General features: G+C 39.2%; 1 protein-coding gene across 1 annotated transcript; it reads left to right on the forward strand.

The window, feature by feature from the left end:
• Positions 1–15: 15 nt before the first annotated feature.
• LOC144634483 (son of sevenless homolog 1-like) lies at positions 16–21,162 on the forward strand. Its single transcript, XM_078493439.1, has 32 exons — positions 16–417; positions 682–942; positions 1,666–1,749; positions 3,574–3,654; positions 4,084–4,137; positions 4,420–4,518; positions 4,936–4,983; positions 5,144–5,284; positions 6,674–6,808; positions 7,432–7,530; positions 7,915–7,965; positions 8,132–8,211; positions 8,490–8,586; positions 9,368–9,407; positions 9,692–9,780; positions 10,003–10,102; positions 10,749–10,866; positions 11,134–11,217; positions 11,621–11,672; positions 12,107–12,185; positions 13,081–13,162; positions 14,605–14,727; positions 14,896–15,052; positions 15,162–15,272; positions 15,935–15,990; positions 16,440–16,632; positions 17,388–17,480; positions 17,592–17,709; positions 18,114–18,204; positions 18,299–18,380; positions 19,020–19,136; positions 19,851–21,162. Exons 1-32 carry the CDS (start codon positions 343–345, stop codon positions 20,514–20,516), a joined length of 3,756 nt encoding a protein of 1,251 aa, XP_078349565.1. The 5' UTR covers positions 16–342; the 3' UTR covers positions 20,517–21,162.
• Positions 21,163–21,235: the final 73 nt, after the last annotated feature.

Here is a 21,235-nt window from a genome sequence, read left to right on the forward strand (position 1 = left end):
TTTATCTGGATACATGCATGCCCCCCTGCAATCGATTGATCCTCGAAATCATTGTTTTGATGTAATATTTCCGATTCATACTTCCTCTCTTTTGTATATCAGCCCACAAACTGCCGAAGTAGGTCATCAGCGTTTAAAAGTCGTTGTTGTGCGTCAGAAGTCTCGCAGTCAAAGGCCGACAGGCTCATTATGTAGCCTGCAAAACCTGTCGGAAAAGAGGAAGCGGACATTCACCTCTGCGCATTCGAATGAATCCATGTCAGAAAAGGGTCTCTAGAATGGTCACTACTACCGATTCTGTTAGTTGTGGTTTGGAATGATATGTGATTACTGCAGGATATCATGCCCATATCTGAGTATGAAAACAATTTAACCGCCGCAAAATGGAAGGGAATGTTTGTACCCGCACTCAGAAAGGTAGGTAGAATCCGACCTGCATTCCTGTTTCGGGGAAAAATGGTGAAATTCCGATCGATTGTTTTCCCTAACCTGCATGTAATTTTGATCTTTTAAGTATCCACAGAAGGGGGTGTATTCAACGTACTGAGGGTTTAGCAGAGAATACATATGTTACTGTATGACAATGTACAGTCGCTAATTGCATTTACGAGTTTAGCTTACTGAGGAGGCGTGATCGGTAGTCTTATAACCAACTTACCAGGCTTTCAAATTCGCTTTTAGGTTCAATCGCAGGTTCACCCGTCGTTGAAAGTACACGACGAGGCGCTGGAATACATCGAATCTTTGATCGTCCAGCTGTTGAATCATCTGTGTGCCTGCCAGCCTCGCACAGTGGCCGATGTCGAAGAACAAGTCAAAAACACATTCCCTCATCCGATCGATTTATGGGCAATTGGTGATGCACAAGCCGCCATTGAAAAGGGAAAGAAAAAAAGTCCCGTGGTGTTACCGGCGGACAAAGTTCACCCTATCATCATTAAGGTGATGTTGAACTTCTATTCAGAGTACGATTTGTTTTGCTTGTTAATCAGTTGCACGCAACTGACATGTTTGTACAGATCTGCCTGCATTTATTAGCTGTTACTGATCAACAAACTTCTCGCCATGCGCCTTGGAGTGCTTCCTATTTTTCTTTCACTTTTGGTTGTGTACAAATTTCAAGTAGTTTATTGTCCCTTTCAAACATGTTTTGTACATGCGGTGTTGTAACAATTACTTTCAAGATGTCCGACTGATATTCTTTTTAATCTTGTACAAACACGCCGTTAGATCTTTATAAACTCAGTTCTTTGCCGTCCTTGTATTTTTTCCTTGTAAGACTTACAAAAATATGAACTTCCTCTTCCTTGATCCACTTCTGTAGTTTGGTTTTAAAAAGTTTTAGAGTCTTATCAAAGCATAAACTTTAAATGCTTTGCTATGTACAGGCATTTACTTACAAGTTGAGTAACTCTTACCTATTAATTTAAAATCTCTATCTTACCATATTGAACTTTTCTGCTAAAAGTTTGTTCTACTTTTTATTTTTTGCTTGAATAAATAATTTAAGTTCTGAAATTATAGAAGTGAAACAAATGTATATTTCTCAATTATCATGAATTATTTGTTATTTCTGATCAATTTTGGAATTTAGATCATTACTTAGTCAGTGACAGCTAACACTCAGCAACTGACAAGTGTATATACTGTTGTTTTGGGTTGCAGGATATTCTAGGGTTCAAGGTGGAATTCCAAGTGAGCCTTTACATAGTAGCTGTTATGGAGTACATATCAGCCGATATCTTGAAGGTAAAAACAGGCTGAGTTGTTTGCAAATTAGATAACACTAATCTGAGATTAGAGGTTAACCAAAGTTGTAAATCCTGTTTTTAATACTAACAGTTCTTTTCTATGGAGTGGAGTTGGGGTGTTTGCTAGAATTTGCTAGAAAATTACCCTGACTAGCCTTGTTACCTGGTAGGGGGGGGGGGGACACTCTGTATATTTTTGGGTGGTGGTGTGCTGCTGTGAGTTTGGAATCCTTACCCTATATCAGACCATGTTCAGCTGATTTTGCAACCCTATACTAGACCAGACACCACAAATCCCTAGAATGAAATAAACAGTCAATGATGCGTGACACTTGGGATCATAGTAAAAAAATTCGAGAAAAAACTCTTTTTAAGTGTCAAAAAAAATTAATATTTACAGACGTTTCGGGCAGAGCCCTTCTTCAGTGTAATGTAAAAATGCCGGCATTTTTACATTACACTGAAGAAGGGCTCTGCCCGAAACGTCTGTAAATATTAATTTTTTTTGACACTTAAAAGAGTTTTTTCTCGAATTTTTTTACCACAAATCCCTACCCTATCCCAGACTTACATTTTTAAGAACTGTATCACCAGGGTTTTTAATGGAAAACCATCTTTTGACAACGTCGCCACAATATTTTTATTTACGTTTGGGAAACCCTCTCTCTCTTTAGAGTTTCCAGGGGTTTCAATAATAGCCGGGTAGCGGGTAGATCTACCCGCTTGTGATAGGCGGACTACCCGCTTGAAGCGTAATGCGAATATCTTATCAGACCAGATCATTTCACCGCAGCTACGAATTTCTACCAAGAAATTTCATAAAATTCCTGTCAGGTTCTAGGGAAAGAAAAGAAAAGATAAAAAGAAAAGATATTCTGGTGTTTACCCTGTCCTTTGGACCATAAAAGGTGAAGCGAAGTCTTGTAATGACACGTAAAATCATCGTTTCAAAGCGCGAAAAAAATCTACCAGGCACTCTGAAATCGAGGGAGACTGGGACTAAGCGTGAATATTAATATGGCCGCTAAAAATAAAAGACAGACGCTGTTGGCATTTTACGCCCCGGAACCTAAAAAAAAAAGGTCAAACGAGGTCAATTCTTCGCAGGGTAAGTTGAATACATTAAAAGGTTAGGGTTTTGCCTAGAAACTTGAAAATTTTGCACTGATTTATTGCGTAACGTTCGCGTATCATTTCGAATATGAAAAATTAAAATCACATGTTTCAGATGTGTTGGCAACTTGGGCATTAAAAGAGTGCTCTTCCTTGATAGACATTATTGTCTGAGTAACATAATTTTCTTCAGATCTGTTTACACTGGTTGACTTCATACATACAACAAAGTAATCTTAAAAGTACCCAAAATGCAGGAAAATGCACCTACGAGAGTATAGAATTTCAAAATTTTCCGGGGGGGCATGCCCCCGGACCCCCCTAGAGGGGGAATGCCCGTTGGGCCTTCCATTGATACCCGCCTGTTTTTATATTCTACCCACTTGTGCCAAAACTTATTGAAACCCCTGAGTTTCTGTTCCTATTCTGAACTTAATTTGTCCTCCCACTGATCAGTATTCCCACAAATGATACCCTATTCTAGTCCAAAACTCTCTGATTTCTATACCATATCCCGAACTAAACTGCTTGAAAACCATACCCTTCACAGCGGTACATACCTATATAGCTCATATGGGAGTGCCCCCAGGCCTTGCTAGAAAAGATGTATAAATCTTCCATCCCAGAAATAAAGAAAACAATCTTTCCTGGGGTGTTGAGAAGGCCTGTTGTTGCATCCTTGTTGATTAATTGTCTTTCTGTTTTCTAGCTTGCTGGCAACTATGTGAAGAACATTAGACATGTTGAAATCACCTGCCAAGACATTAAGGTGGCTCTGTTCGCTGACAAGGTTAGATCTCTTCTTTTATTTACTCTAAAGAAGTGGCTTTGAAAATAAGAAATAACAATTGAAATTGTGATCAGTAGTGGGCTTTCAAGCTGTGCTCAATCAAGCTCAAAAACAGAAAGAAATTTTAAGTACAGCCAATGTTGTTATGTTGTGTTGTTAGACAATGCATGTCGCTGCACCTTCACAATAAATGGCTAATGATCAGTGTCCAAGCTCTGTGAGGCACAGTGGACTAATGGTTACTGGGTAAACAGGTCTGGTTTTGAGTCATGACTGAAGTCATTGTGTTGTGTTCTTAAGCAAAATTCCCATTGCTTTTGTATGCAGAGTACCCCCAATTGCGACAAAAGCCCACAAGTGATTTTGAAAAGCGCGCTGGGTTTGCATTATGTTTAACTTTTGTCCTGTGTTTTACTATTGTTTTACTAGGTATTGATGGATATGTTTCATCCAGATGACGTTGAAACATCAGTTGAGGCAGAGGTCAGAATTAATATCACTTTTTAAAGGTTTCAGGTGGTTGATGTTTTTGTCATCAAAATGTTGGATTTTGTTTACTGGCAGGTCATTAGCTTGAAGAGCATCTGAGTGCTCAAGAACATGCTTGGGGGGGGATTGTAAATACTGGTATGAGAAAGTGATCGAATGAACAACCATGGACGGATTGGATGATGAATGATGGGTGATGGATGATGTTCCATCACGTAAAACCCACTGTCTTTGTCAGATAGTTAAAAGTGTGATCTTTGTGTTTTTTTCTTACAGACACTAAACAGTCAAGCTGCCCTGACATATGATGAAGTCGTGCGTGAAATGATGCTTGCCGAGGGCCAGTACATCAGAGACTTAAATATGATTATCAAGGTATTATGCATTGATTTACTTTTGATGCTAGCGTCAGGGGTGGATGCAGGGGGGGGGTGGATGGGGTGGATATCCACCCCCCATTTTTCAGTAAAAAAAATTTCGAAATGTCACTTTATTTGAAATAGAAAATAAAGAAAGAAAGAAAACTTAGCTCTCACTCATGTGTGGTTGTTGTTACGCCACGTTTCGCCACTTAGGGTTAGGATTAGGATTAGCCCCTAATGGTCTGCCATCCACCCCCCTTTTGAAATCCTGGATCCGCCCCTGAGCGTCTTGGATCTTGTTTCATTTATGCTCTTAGGCAACACAGTCAACTCTCAGGCAGTGACCAAAAAAGCACCTAAAATAAAGTTATTTATTACTTACAGTTTGTTTTAATCTTAACTGTAGCTTATTCTCCATTTGCTGTTGTAGGTTTTCAGAGCACCTTTTATGGAGGCAAAGGACCTTTTCACACGCGAGGTATTTTCTTGGGATTACTAGTTAGAATACTTGTCTTTCAACAAATTTCTTTTCATGTTTCCACACATGCAGTATACACAAGTCAGACAAAGAAAGCCTGTGTTGAAATATTTTGCAAGTGCAAATATCAAAGCCTTTTACTGAACCTTTATTTTTACAGGACATTGATCGGGTTTTCAGCAATATTATTGATATATACGAGTTCTCTGTGACTTTTCTGGGTTTGTTGGAGGCAGCCATTGAAGTTGCAGATGAAGGCAAACAGCCAGCAATCGGAGAATGCTTTGAAGAAATGGCTGAGGTACAATACACTGTAGAGTTATCAATAATGTTGTTCTGTGAAAGGGGGCAGCCTTATGCACATACTGGTAGTAAGAGATATGATAGCTATGATGATGATGATGATGATGATGATGATACAACGACAGATGATTGAAAACTTAGTTACAGTATATAGTTATTCCATTTAGCTCTCTTGTAAATATCCATCCTGTACCAAACAAATACCCATCATGACAGGTGCCCCCTCTCAGATTGTTGTTTTAAATATGTATAAGCACCATATTCTAACTGGAGAGAAGTATATTAAGTACTTTTATTATATGGCTATAATAGTACGCGCGCTCTGATTGGCTGCTTAGGGGGCATTATTTTCTTGTAATGACCGGGCATTATGAATATTTTTCTCGGCTCGCCGGTTTTTTGAGTTGTGAGTAAAAGCTACTAGCGAGGGGGCAAAAACCAACAAAAAATGCCGACAAAATATAACTATCTTTTCAATAACTGAAAGAAAAATATAAGCATACCGATACTTCTTTAGTATGAGCGACGAAGAGAGACACAGAGCGACAGCGAGGGCGAGTGCGAGTTTTACCTCCAGTGTTTTTTCCCTTGATTTTTTTTAATAGTGCTTAAAGGCCATATAATAAATAACTTATTAACCTCGTCCGTTCAATCATCAAAGGGGAATCTCAGACCTCGACCTTGATCCGAGATTCCCCTGTAGTGACCTCACTCTAGGTTAATAAGTAGTATATGATCCAAAGATTTGAAGTAACTACCTTCTGTTTTAAAACAAAATTCAGCTACTGCCTTACCCTGCTTAGCTGCGACCATTTGTTGTTCCAAAGATGATTATTTTGGTGGCAAAGCCAAAAAACAGGCAAACAATACTAATAGCTATGTATGCTACAGTTGCCTTATGTTTAAGATACGACTCCTACTTGGGAGGCACGGTGGCCTAATGGTTAGTGCGCTCGACTCCGAGTCGAACGGCCCAGGTTCGAGGCCTGGCCGGGGCGCTGCATTGTGTTCTTGGACAAGGCACTTTACTCTCACAGTGCCTCTCTCCACCTTGGTGTATAAATGGGTACCGGCGAATTTACTGCTGTGGGGTATCCCTGCGATGGACTTGCATCCCATCCAGGGGGAGTAGCAATACTCCTAGTCGCTTAATGCTACGGAAACCGGGATAAGCTCCAGCTGTATGGGGCACTTGGCTCGGACACAGACTTTACCCTTTACTTTACCTACTTCAAAGGTTATTGAAAAGGTCGAAGTCCTGGGCATTGACTCATTGATATAACAGTAGCTTTTATCAGAAAAAAAGTCAATCTTCTTCCCCCTCCTGCAAGCTGGCCAATGCTCAACGAAAGTAAAAAGGCTAAAATGTACTTGCTTGTTGTTGTAGGGTGCAGAGTTTGAAGTGTATGAGACGTATGCCAGAGAACAGACTGCTTCTGCCAGCAAGCAGTACAGACATCTTGGAATTTGTGGAAAACTGTCGGAGCTGTTACTCAGAACTCCTGTGAATGAATACTTCAAGGTATGCTTGTTAATTAAAAAAAAAGCTCATCTGGCTTTAGCAAAGTCTGTACTTACAGACTTAGTAATGATTAATTTTTAAAAGTGTCCTTCACTGCTGTCCAGAACAAATTGTTGGAAATGTAGTCTAGAAAGAAAATTTGTTTAAATTAAAGGAAAATATTTAGTGGTAACGTAAGATGTGCATACAAATATAAGTCATTTTTGATTTTATAATTTTACACAGTTAATAGCCCTTTTGTCACATAACAAATCATTGTTTCCTGACGATCGAAAGAGACAACTGTGTCAAAGCTGTGCTTTTAGAATAATTGCAGGGTGCCCAAAGGTTCTTCTATAGAATATCTTGGGTGCCCAGCTCTTAAAAGTAAGTTGCCTGAGGCACCTGGACTCTGCTAGAGCATAGCCCTGAGGGGGGGGGGGGTCATATCACATACATGCTCAGAATGGGGTGTTATATAACTGCTCAAAACTATACCCTGTGCCCTTCACAAGTTTTTCTATGCTTTTTTGATTATTGAAGGAACGTGAGCAAATTCTCACCTTACATTTTGATTTACATGCAGTTTTTGAGCAATAAGTCATTAGTTCTTTTTCTGCACTAAGTGGTTTTCCTTTCTTCAGGCTAAAGGCCCAGGTTTTAAGGAAGCTGTTCAATACTGCCTTCCCAAGCTGCTTATGATGCCTGTCTATCATTGCTTACACTACTTTGACCTCATCAAGGTAACAATAAGAGTATAATGTTTGTTGCATGTCAGTAGATCTATTAACTTAGCAGCTAAGGTGATGTAACGGCTAGTGGATTGGAAACTCTGGATTCACTGGCCTGATCTGTTTTTTTTTTTTTTGGGGGGGGGGGGTGGGAGGGGCTTACTTTGGGGGTCCTTACTTTTGGAACATAACTGTAGTATCCCATCTCATCTATCTCATGAAACAGAAACCACAGTAACGAGCCATTCTAACAGGCCACTAGACACTGACTCATCAAGTTAAGCGTTCTTGTCTTATTCACTGCTGATTGATACATAAGCCCTGCTTTTTCTCAGAAGGCCCCCTGTTATAGTTCATCTTTGTGTTTAAGCTGTATTTTTTTGTTGTTGTTTCTAGTTGTTACTCAGGACCTCTCCTGATGAAGATGACATTGAAAGCTTAGAGCAGGTATTAAAATTGTAATTCAACCATTTTAAACTTTAACGTTGAACTCTATACCTGGCTTTTGTAGTTGCTTAACTTGATTGAAATGCATCTTTAGAAGTGACAGGCATTAGCACTAAAACTATAAAAGATGAACTGAAACAGTAAAGAAGAATTTGTATGTTTACAGGCCCAGAGTGCATTGAGACCACTCCAGGCACAGATGGAGAGGATTGTCCATTCCTCTGGCGGTCTTGCAAAGAAGAGAGAGTACGTAATAAAATAAAACATGAGTTCAGTTCTATAAGTTTTACAGCAAGGCGCCCAAAAGTGTGACCACTTTTAATTTATTCACATTCTTTCCTGCAGATTTAATCCAATCAAAAGCCGTGGATAGCTTGTAGTTGACTTCTGATTGGATTAAATCTGCACGAAAGAATGTGAATAAATTAAAAGTGGTCACACTTTTGGGCACCTTGCTGTAATAACTGTGTTTTATAAGTTCATTTGTATATTTCCTGACCATGAATATTCTGGTTGTTAATTAGGGACAAGTTTTCAAGAGCCCAGAAAAGGAAATCGGGAGCATTTCGATCAGCAGCTGTGATCATGAATGAGCTACAAAGGAACATTGATGGATGGGAGGTTAGTTCACATTAACAAGGCTGGGCACCCAGGGATACACTTAAGGCCAGTAGTCCTAAAATGGATAGCTTACCCAGAGGCTGGTATTGCCCATCAACCTGAGCTTGCTCCCCTCATCCCCCCCCCCCCCCAGGGATACATGTAAGGCCACCCTGGGATACACCCTAGGACAGTAGTAAAACCCCACTCCTAACCTGGATAGTTTACGCAGAGGCTGGTATTGCCCATCAACCCAAGCCTGCTCTCGTTAACACCCCCCCCCCCCCTCACCCCAATGCTTCCCAGAGGATTTGACATACCAACAAATGTCTGTCAGTGGAGGAAGAAAATTTCCACCACCCCACATTGGAGTAGAACAATCAAACCCTCCCCCTTCCCCTGCACTCTTGCCTACATACATACAACTAACTGTACATGCAGTTCCTTACAGCACCAGGCGTCCTATGGACAGCAACTTTTCAGAGAAAATTAATACAGAGGTTTTTTAGCAAATATGAACACCTTGCATGCTCATCAGGCCCTCCTATGGGGACAAAGTCAGGCCTTATAAAAATTTTGGACTCCCACTTTTTAAATCCTGGCTAAAAGCCTGAGTGGCACTACATAGATATAACTCCCCTTCTATAATATTAGCCATCCATAAAGATTAAGCCCCATGCATAGATTGTAAAATTGCTTTCAATATCCTGTGAGCAGAATTTGTTTATCTAAACCATATTTATTTGCTTGCAGCAGAGTTTTAGTTTGTGGTTTCTATTAACATTTTTAACCATTTTTTTAGGGGAGAGATATTTCACAGTCCTGTACAGAAGTAATGAAAGGTGAGGGCAATGATAAAAAATTGCCAAAAAATTGAACATTTTATTCAGTTGCTAATTAATTGTAACAAATTCAGATCTATGCAGTTCTTTAGGATAGGGCTGATTGTTTTTTTTTTTCCTTGTGAAATTCAAGGTTTCAGTTACACTTTTTCTGAAGGTGTTAGAAATGTCATATGTGATCACCAAGGTTACAAGCTCAGTCAATGAAATTACAAACCAGCCCACCAAATGAGATTGCCATGAATTATATTTATTTAATTCATATATTTCTGTTTACCTTGCAGAGGGCACCCTTGGTAAGGTTCATCCCAACAAAAGGGACACTGAAAGATACGTGTTTCTTCTGGATGGTCTTCTGATTTGCTGCAAACAGGTATTGTGCCCTATCTTCCTACTGAATTCTGACTGATCGACTGACAGGAGGTTGGATGAATGGACAGATGGAGGGCTGACCAACTCACCAACTGACTGATGGACCGACTGATGGACTGACCAAAGACAGACAAACCAACAGACAGGCTGACCAACCCACTCTAACTGATCAATCAATCCGGCAATCAGTTGTCAGACTGATTTTCTTCATTTACGTTTGCAGAATACAAGGCATTCACTGACTGGTCCTTCACCAGAGTACAGACTCAAAGAAAAGTACTTTTTAAGAAAGATTGAAATTAACAATCTTGACGATACTGAAGGTAATTATCACACTTTTGGATGTGCAGTTTTTTATTTATTATAAGCATATATTTTAACTAAAAATCAAGAACAGGACATTTTTCCAGCAGCCACCTTCATGATAGAAACTGCTGAATCATTTGAAGCATGGAATTTATCCAAATTTTTGACTACATTATTTTCCCCTGGAACAGAATTTTCTATGTAGTTTACATGTTGACCTGCTTAGTATGCAGTTGGGAGGCCTTTACCTGGGAACATGAATGAGCATGTACATTTATATAGAAAATTTTGTTATGTAAAAACAATTTTGATTGGCTGGTTAGTCTGCACTACAATATGTAAACATGGCTATATAAGTCATATTTCATTTCTTGGCTTAATGTAAACTCCTGCCCATGGACTAGTTTCATACAACTTTTTTATTAGTACTCCCAAATCTCACTCTTATGTTAATAGCAGGTTATGTAACATGTTTGGGTATTGTTCGTTGTTAAGGACTAAGGACGACATGCTTTTTTAGCTATTTGTGTTTTGATGTGGGCATTTTTGTTTTATGTCAACAGTGATCACAACTCCAAAAACTTTCCTGTAAGTGCAAACGTGTAATGCTGGTGTCCATGAATTCAATTATTAATTATCTATGATTATCTATTTTTTTACCAGATATAAAGAATGCTTTTGAGATTGTTGACAGAGATCAACCCAAAGCTGTCTTCACGTGCAAAACAGAGGCAGAGAAAAATGAGTGGATGTCTGGTCTAATGACAATCTACATGAGAAGGTAAGGTTTGAGTATTTGGAACATGTGATCATGAAACAACTTTTGTGAACATCATACATGTAATTCATAGTATAATAAATCCTATAAACTGTTGCTAGGAATTTGCATTTTTCAAAGTAAAGAATGTAGGGGTTAATACCAAAATAATGGACCAGTTGAATGCTCTAACCACTGAGCCATGAGAACTATTACGGTAACCATACATTTAGTTTTCCTTCCTCTGTTGTTAGTATTAATTGTAACAATTGATTTTCTGTCTTTCAACAGTACATTAGACCGAATGTTGGATCACCTTCTGCAAGAGGAAGAAAAAGCAATCCCGCTAAGAATGCCGAGTCCAGAGGAATACTGGTCAGTCCGCTTATAATAATTGTGTAAATACAGTATTCTGCTATGATTGTTTCTTTTTGTTTGCCTTCTAAAAACTTTGGGACAGTGATTTGGTGTCTGTTGATCTTCTAATTTTCTTCAGCATCAGCTAGCAGCTGCAAGACGTGGATTTTACAGTCGTTAGTTCATTCTACATACAGCCGCAACCCCAGTGTAACAATTACATGCCTTCTTACTCCAATCATTGATAACGAAATTGAATGGACTTCATTTCATTACTGTCTGTATGTCTAAAACGTGGTGTTGTTGATGTTTTCTTCTATACTATAAATTAAATTGTCTGGTGGTTGAATAACAGTGTATAAAGCAACAACAAAAAATAGTGAACTTTTTTTTTTTCCTTTTTTGTGTTTTTGTTCTCCAGTTTTGCTGTTGAAGATGCTGAAGACAACATTGTCTTTGAAGAAGGACAAGGAGTAAGGGCAACAACCTTTTACGTACAAGGCTGTGCTCTAAGAAAAATTACAAGGAGCCCAAAGGTTCCAAGCTATGAGATCCAGGGTGCCAAGCATAAAGCTTAAATGAAAGAAATAAGATTATCTGGTCACCCTAAGACAAAAGTTAGTCACCTGAGGCACCCGGGCACCCTTAGAGCACAGCCCTGACACACCAGGGTTTTAAAAGTTAGGATCGCCTTGTACAGCATAATAACCAGTACCAGATGAAAGTACTACTCATTAGCTTTCATTTGAGTGCTCACAGAATGAAATGGTCCACCAACTGGAAAATCAAAAACACTGTTCAAGTGTACAGCACTTATCTAGGAAATACTGGCCTAAAACTTAACAGATTTCCGTATGAGCGAGTGCGTTTGGTGATCTTAACCAGTTAATTGTATTTGTTTTTATAGAGTTCAAGTAATGCTCCAGTTATCAAGGGTGGAATGCTGATTAAGTTAATTGAAAGATTGACACATCATAAATATGCAGGTTAGTCTCAATAACAAAACTCTAATCAGTTCCATCCACTTTGATTGTTTTGGTATTTTTGCAACTGAATTTAAATCTCATTCGCTGTTTTCACCGTTCCCATAATACATCTTGTTTACCCCCCAAAATTTTTGCATAAGCATTGTTTTCAATTTCTCTTGGTATTTACGATGACGTACAATCGTCCCAAGAGAAATTGAAAACAATGCTTATGCAAAAATTTTGGGGGTAAAGAAGATGTATTATGGGATCGTGAAAAAAGCGAATGAAGCAAAATTGTCTGATTAGTAATAGTGATGTAAAAATTCCACCTTAATAATATTATCGGTCACTGGTCATAGAAGTTAGACAGAGGATTTTTGATACATTAACTGCTTCGACTTCGGTGGTTGATTAAAATCATTGTGTTAGAAAGTCGCCATTTCCCTGATACCAGAACTTCTTGTTTAGTAGTAGGACAAAAAAAGATACTGGTCGAATTAACTAATTATGAATTTTTAATAATAATAATTAATTAATGTTTATATAGCGCCTATCCAGGCCTGCTCTAGGCGCTTCACAATAATGTTATTAGATTACTAAAATAACAGTATAATAAAATCAATAAACATTTGCTAAAATGAGCTGTATTAATCTTAAAAATTAAAAATGTGCATTAAAAGTAAATTATAAAAAGTAAAAATTGCTAAGAATAATAAGTTTTTTTAAAAAGATAAGTTTTGATTTTAGATTTAAAAGAACTTAAATTGTCACAAGAGCAGATAAAAAGAGGGAGACTGTTCCAGAGTTCAGGAGCGGAAACAGCAAAAGCTCGATAACCATAGGACTTAGAATTTTTGTCCATGTTTATTTTATTCACCATACTAATCTCGTCATTCTTTTCATTTTTTCACAGATCCAACATTTGTGAGAACTTTTCTGACCACCTACAGATCATTCTGCAAACCAAGAGAACTCTTAGACTTTTTAATTCAGAGATATCCTTTTGTCTATCAATTTTCATCCTTGCTGATTTGGGAGTTAGTAAGATGAAATTTCCAAGGTTGCACTCCCAAAGCAAGTCTTTGGGGGTGAAACTAGCTAGTCTGATGACAATAAGCATACCAACTATTGAACTATGATATGTTTCAAGTGAAATTTTATCAATAATGTTCTGTTGAATGTAAGTCGGAAAGTGGGCCTCAAAGAATTAAGGTGGCTCGTACCGGTTTTTCTTGCGTGGGAAGTCTGGTGACTAGCGCGCGCATCACGCTTCATGCCCACGAGTCACGCGCGAGATTTGAAAAGAAAAACAAACATGGCGGCCGAGTGCGAGGCTGCTTTTCTTCATTTTAAGAAAGAAATTCCGCGTTCAACTGAAGTTTTTTCAACAAGAACATTTTAAGTCAACTTAATGTTCGACAGTCAAAATGTTTTCGGATCTCACTGCTCAAGTTACAAAAGCAAATTCGCATGTGCTACGATCGATCTTGTCGGAGATTGTGACTCAATTCCACTTTTTTCGTTTCAGCTTATTTGAGTTCGCTTTCAAACACATGATTATTCAGACAAAGAAATACTAAACAGTAAGACCTAAGAGGCACAACTGGCGCTAACTGAAACTGGCTAAATCCCATGAAATCCTGAGCCGAAAAGTTTCGCAGACAAAGCGAGGGGAAGTCCACGCGTGTTGCGCGCGTATGTGCCCGCAAAGATCAGCGGTAGTCAGAACTGAGCATGAGTAAATACCAAACTTTTAAAATCGAAATTTTAAAGTGCGCGGAAACGCGCGTGGGAATTATTGAGTTCGCGAAGGCTTTAGCAAGAAAACTAACCCGATGACCCCTATTTTTTATTGCCCTAATATTTTCCTTTTATGTAAAGGAAACGCCAGAAAAAATCTAAAAAAATTCTACGAAAGGAATTTTTAATTACTTACAAATTGCTCTTTTTTGCATTTGCAAAAAATCCGCTTCGTAGAATTTTTTTAAAATAATTATACAGTTTCTTTTTCATATGCTTAAAGTTATCACGAGAAAAAAAATGGGGGTCATCGAGTTAGTTTTCAAGATATAAGCACTGGAAGCTGAAAAGGGGTCCAAAAAATCATTGCCTACCGTTGCCATGGTAACCACTGATGACGTAATTATTGGTATTTTGGATCAACAACACAATGGGTAATTTAATTATACAAAAATTTTGTTACGATCTTTAATTATTTTTTTGGCCATTTTCTTCCAAACGTCGCACAGTCGAAAACCTGAAAACTGGTATGAGCCACCTTAAATCTTTTTTCTTTGTGAGATTCGTTCCCACAATTTTTCTGTTGCTCTACTTACTGACCTATGAAGACAAACTGGAACAAGTTGTGGATAGTGTTGGCCTATAGCTCACACTAACTTGCAATAAGCAGATTTATTTAGCCTTAACTATGTGCCACATTTGACATCCCTGAGCCTCCCCCTAGCGAGCTTGATGAACTAGCCATGGCCAGGGGGGAGCCTGTCGTTCGAGAAGACCTCAAGAGATTTAGAAAAGAATATGCTCAACCTGTACAGCTGAGGTATGGAATGGAAGGGAAATAATAACTCAGAAATGTTCTTGAATTGTCTGTTTTTGTTTTTTGTCAATTATTGCCTCACTTAACCTGGAAGAGACGTCTGTAAATTCCATACTGATGACGTAGCTCTACAGAGATCCGAATTTTTCCTACTTTTATTCATCTGAACAGAGTTCTGAATGTTGTACGCCACTGGGTGGACAATCACTGCTATGATTTTGAACGAGACTCGCAGTTGTTAGAAAAACTCAGCTTGTTTCTCGAGGGAGTCAAAGGCAAAGCCATGAGGCGCTGGGTGGAGTCAATTAACAAAGTTATCTCCAGAAAGGTGATATTTCAGTTAAATTTGAACTTTGATTCTCTGTTAAATCAGTTTATTTTACCTGTAAATTTGCTGTTGTGGCTTGACAATCCGTTATCAATCATTTGCTTTCTAGACAACTGACACTGATGGTTTAGCGCCAGAAATTACATTTGAGAAGGATCCACCGCCAATAGAATGGCACATAGCAGCCTGTAATGACATTGAAAGATTCGACATTCTCACGGTAAGCTTGATTCATTTTATTTCTTTTGTTCGAGTGTTACATGCAGATCGTAATACAGAGAACAAAGACCTTCAGATCGAAGTACGAATACGACTTTCAAATTTCAATCCAGTTACGTTCCCAGAGCCCTCACTCCTCCCTGTTTCTGACCAGTTGAAAAGAAAACTATCAGTACGAGATTGGTGTGAAATGTGATCATCTAAAGCATTAGAGCGGTTTTCACTTGAGTGTCGAAAGTAAATTGCGTTTGCTTTGGCTTTGCATTACTACGCTTTGTGATTGGCTTAAAAATCTCGCGCCACTTTCTCAACCAGTCAGAAGTAAAACCAAAACCAATTGTGACTTGCTCGCTCAAGTTTTCCCGCGCATCGTGTAATTGCTTCGAGTTTTGATTGGACAATGGGTTGCTCTACGTCCTTTGTGATTGGCCAGAGTAATTACTTTGGTTTTGGTTTAACGACACTCAATTGAAAACTGCTCTAACACCGGGTTTGAAAAGTCGTACTCGTATTTCGATCTAACGGTCGGTAGCGTTACGCTTTTACCGACTAACGTAGAGTTTTGTACTATGGTTGGAGTAGAAAGTTCCAAGTTAACGCAGCCCTATGTTATTTATCTTACAAGCGTGCCTGTGCATTGAAATCTTTTTCATTCCTTTGTAGCTACATCCCATTGAGATTGCTCGGCAGTTAACTCTTATCGAGTCGGAGTTGTACAGGTAAGGTTGCTTTACTTCTTTTGATTTTGTGAGGCTACGGTAACTTAGCGACTTTACAGAGTCTTTTCATTATTACGTTTCGCCACCTTCATGTTCTTGTTTTCAGTTCTTCCGTTCTTTGAGCCGTAGCCAGACTTTTGACATAGACGAGGCAAAGTTGTGAGTATTGAAGGCGCGAGCCGCTAGCGGGCCCTGGAAAGAAAATTTTTGAAAAATAAAAGTTCTGATACACTATTTTTAGCCTTTTTTTTAGGTTTTTCTTCAAAAAAAAAGCAATCATTTCAACTGGGGTTTATTTTCCCACCTCAGCATATATTTTTTGTTAATTTTGGGTTAAAATCTAGACTAGGCAAGTGCCTCGCCTTGCCTCTTGCTAGCTACAGTCCTGCAACTGCTGAAAAACAAGATGGTTTCTTTCAAAAACTAATCGTGGTTTCATTTGTTTTCAGAGCCGTGCGTCCTTCAGAACTTGTGGGCAGTGTGTGGACCAAAGAGGACCTCAAGCATCTGACGTCACCAAACCTGCTGAAAATGATTCACCACACAAACAAGATTACAGTGTGGTTTGAGAAGAGTATGCTGGAGTTCCCCAACTTAGAAGAGAGAGTAGCAGTTTTAAACAGAGTTATTGATATTCTAACAGTGAGTATTGACAAAAGTGGTATGCATATAACGGCTTTTAATTCCGTTTCGTAAACCAAAGTATGCAATGGCCATTCAGGACAATGTGAACAACACAAAGAACCAATAAGAACTTAAAGCAAATTCACGTGACCGGCACCAAGCGCGGGAAAGCACGTGGCCAAGTCGTGATTGGTTTTGGCTTTGCATCTGATTAGTTGAGTAGGTGACGCGGGTTTTGTAAACCAATCACAGTGCGTTGTGAATCAAAACCAACTTTATAACTAACCATGTCACTCCAAGACCTGAAACGACGAGGAAGCATGTTTCCAGAAACACTCGTAGCACGCGCATGTTTCCCCAATGTTTCCTAGTTCCTAGTCACTCCAAGACCTGACACGACGAGGAAGCATGTTTCCAGAAACACCCGTAGCACGCGCATGTTTCCCCAATGTTTCCTAGTTCCTAGTCACTCCAAGACCTGACACGACGAGGAAGCATGTTTCCAGAAACACTCGTAGCACGCGCATGTTTCCCCAATGTTTCCTAGTTTTGCAATACGGGAAGCATTGCTTCCAGTGTCAATTTTTGTCTCCAAGAAGCAAAGAAAGTTTGCTTCTGCTACACGGCAGAAACATTTCGTGTTTCCGCGCTTCATGGAAGCATGGCAAAACGAGCGAAAAAATTATGGAGACATGTTTCCTTGTTCTTGCCGGGCCTTAAGTATATTTTTTGACTGCTTGTACATCTTGTTATTTATTTATTTTTTTTTGCAGGTTTTTCAAGAATTAAACAATTTCAATGGTATTTTAGAAGTAGTTAGTGCAATTAATTCATCGCCCGTCCATAGACTTCAACACACTTTTGCGGTAAGTCTTTTTTATTTCGTTTAACCTCATTTCATTCCATTTCGTTCTTACTGTATGTCCGATCCCTTTAATTCTTTTCTTCATTTAAGTTGTTTTTATTTTTATCTTCAGGAGTTGTCCGTTAGACGGAGCCAAATTTTAGAGGAAGCAAAAGAGCTTAGTGGCGATCACTATAAGAAGTATATTGAGAAGTTACGCTCAATCAATCCACCATGTGTTCCCTTCTTCGGTACGTTATAAACATTCTTGTATAAAAACGTAATATTTGATCATAAATCACACGCCGTGGTAAGTAGTTATAATTCTTTCGAAACGGCCGCTTCCTTTTTCCAAAGCCTAATGCGAACACAAGAACGTTTAGGAGAATCGAAAGTTTGTTTGTTAAACCCTCCTGCAGGGTCTGACTGCATGGGGTAAAGATAGATAGATAGATAGATAGATAGATACTTTATTAACGTGTAATTATCTTAGCTTTACGGCTAGTTTACAGTTATTTCACGAAATTAAAAACTAAAATCTAAATTAATTACAATATATACAATATAAAAATGCTAGCTACTATAGATAATATAATTAACATGATTAAAACTATCAACTGTTTATTTATCGAGATTTTTTTTCTTCACAAAACAGGCATGTATCTAACAAACATCCTGAAGACAGAAGATGGCAATCCCGATTTTCTACCCAATTATCCCGAGGGGATTATTAACTTTAGTAAAAGGTGAGTTTGCAGCGCAATTTGTAAAAACATTTCTTTTCGGTTAAATAGAAGGACAAAATACGAATTGTTTTCTTGTCTCTGTGTTCACCAACAGGAGAAAAGTAGCTGAAATCACCGGTGAAATCCAGCAGTATCAAAACCAGCCTTACTGCCTGCAGAAAGAATACTTTATTGCGGTAAGATACGCCACATGTAACCGCGCTGGAGTGTCTTCTTATAAAAGGGCGGGAAAACTATGGACCAATTGACTGGCAGTTACAGCTTTGCTACAGAGCGCGGGAAAAGCAAAACCACCTTGAACATTCTTTTATTTCGAAAACCTTTCCATTAGGTTGCGAGAAAAACTGTTCTTTAGACTTATGAAACGCTCTCTGGCCAATTGCGAGGAAGAATGTGTGAAGCAAGTAGTTTATTACCAACTTAAAGCGATAAAGGTTATTTAATTAGAACTTAGCTAAGCTTAAGTTTTAAAAATCTCTGCGGCGGTTAATTTGCCTTTATTTGAAATGTTCCACTTGGCCATTGACGCAGCACAACAGTTTTGTTACTGTTGTTTTGTCATTGTTTTGATAATAATTTCAACGCAAACGAAGAAACACTGTAGTTGTGGAAATGTTTCTCGAAACTGTGCAAACAAAGGGGGAAACCTTTGCTGCAGACGCAAAGTGTTTGTGAAAAAAAAAAACGCTTTTTTTAATTCTCGGAAACAAAAATTATGTTCGCACCAGATGTTGACCTGTATGCCCTCCACAATGTTTCCTCTTTTACGGGGAATTTAGAACCTTATCTTTTCTAACATGTGTATCTGTCATTAGGAATATCTGGAGTCTCTGGATCCGTTTGAGGGGCGCAATGACACTCAGATGGAAGATTATTTGTACCAACTTTCTCTGGAGATTGAGCCACGAAACTGTGAAAAGCTGCTCAAACATGTAAGTGAAGATAACCATAAACAAAGTTTAAATGATTTACAGGGAACCGACATACTCTTGGGAGCCCCCAAGAGTTTGTACCAGCCCCGTCTTTACGTTTTTCGTTTTGCGTAGCCAAATGCATGGAGCAGCATTTCAACCTTGCCTTCTAAATTTTTCACAAAGTGGGGGAGAGATGGCCCTGCCTCCACTCCCCGTTTTCGCGTCAACTGCAGCGTGAATTTTCTAGAACCGTGCCTGTTTCCGTTTGTTTCCTTTTCTTCCTACGCAAGGCATCCAAACGTTCACTTCGGGTGCATCAAGTAAGGTATACGCGCATATCAACGAGTTACGTATCTGACTAAACATACGTATCTCTTGGAGTGCTTTAATAATTTGTCCCCCGAAAGAGACGTGTTCAAAATTAGACTCGAAAAAATTCCATACTGTTGACGTAACTCTACAGAGATCCGGGTAGTGTCTCTGATTGGTTGGTACTTGCGCGCGAAAACTCAAAACTGAGAAACAGCCAATCAGAGACACTAAATGTGTCTTTGTAGAGCTACGTCATCAGTATGGTATTTTTTACGTAGAGAATCTCAGACGTCTGTCAAGTGTCAGGTTATACGTATCCCGGTTGACAGAAATACCCTTCCCTTTACTCGACGACAGCTAATCTGTCTTAAATCTATTCGTGCATGGTTCTCTAATGTTGTTTTGTATTTCTTCTATTAGCCTCGTAAAACGGATATTTCCCTCAAGTCACCTGGTACCAAACCCAGCTATCTTCAGTCTCGTCTGTCAATCACATCACAAACAACCTTGAAAAGAAGCACCTCTCAAGCGTCCTCTATTTTCTTACCAGACAGCGACATGTTTTCTTCGACCATGTCCTTATCGTCGCCGAGTACTCCGAGGACTCCGTTATCTGCGATGGCTTTCTTGCCTCCCGACCAAACGATTCCCGAAACTCCTTTGTTGGAAGATTCGGAGCCAGATTACGTCAACATCGAGAACTTTCCGGAGAAAGAGCCTCCGCCGGACATACCTCCGAGGAAACCATCGGCTCAGTCTAAGCCTCGGGCGGCTTCGGTTAACGGGGATAGGTCTACCGAAAATGTTACTTCGCCTGTCCGTCGGCAAATGTCGATGACGATTCCTGGTGTTCCCCGAATTCCTCCGAAGTCAGTGACATTAGAAAGATTTCCGATTCCTGCTCAAGAAAACGACGATGCGCCTCCAATCCCCCCTAGGGAGCCTAGTAAGGGGACTCGTCGATCTCCACCTCCCATTCCCCCTAGGATACCCGGCGGCTATGAACCTATGTCCGGTAATGAGGAATTAGCCAATCACGAGGACTCTCTTCCACCGGCTTTGCCCCCGAAGTCAAGGCGTTCATGACACTCATGAGATGTCGTGACCATCATTGCGTGACAGGACTTGGCTAAAAAGACTTCCATTGTATGAAGCGTCGCGTGGAAAGTAAATTTGTTTTAGAAATTGATTTTATAAGGTAGCTACAAATGGCGTAATTTATCCCAAGGAATATAGTCCTGATATGTTCAGGAGTTGAATTATATAGCATACAAATACAAGAATATTTTTTGGTTTTCTTTTTTAAGACTAGTGAAATATGTAACACGTGTACTGAAACATAAAGAAGCAATTGAACAATTTTAAAATCAAATAGACGACAGTGACGCTGGACACTCGTTCCCAGTCCTTTCTCTAGCCTGGATGTTAATGGAGGTCTGGAACGAGTGGTTTTAAAATGGGAAATAATGATACGTTCCTGGTGAACATTGTAGTCATGGTCCTTCGTACAGTGTGGGTGGGGAGGGTGGGTGAATTCAGTATAGATGCAAATGTGTCCCTGAGGATACCCCCCACAGAAATATCAATGGCGCGAGAAACGCTTCATTGTGAGAATTTTTTCTGATAAATAATTTTGCTTTATCGCGGAGAGCGAATGGAAATAAACTGTAATTCTTAGACATATCGAATGTTTTTTAATGTCCCTCTGAAAATAAAGGTTATTGAATTCTTAGCAGTATATGTTGTATTTTGATTCCCCCACCCCTCCGTTATATTGGAAACAAATGGGCTCCTGTTCTTACCTT

The sequence above is a fragment of the Oculina patagonica genome, chromosome 13, assembly GCF_052425735.1.
Source record: "Oculina patagonica isolate OP01 chromosome 13, crgOcupat, whole genome shotgun sequence".
NCBI classification, from domain to species: domain Eukaryota; kingdom Metazoa; phylum Cnidaria; class Anthozoa; order Scleractinia; family Oculinidae; genus Oculina; species Oculina patagonica.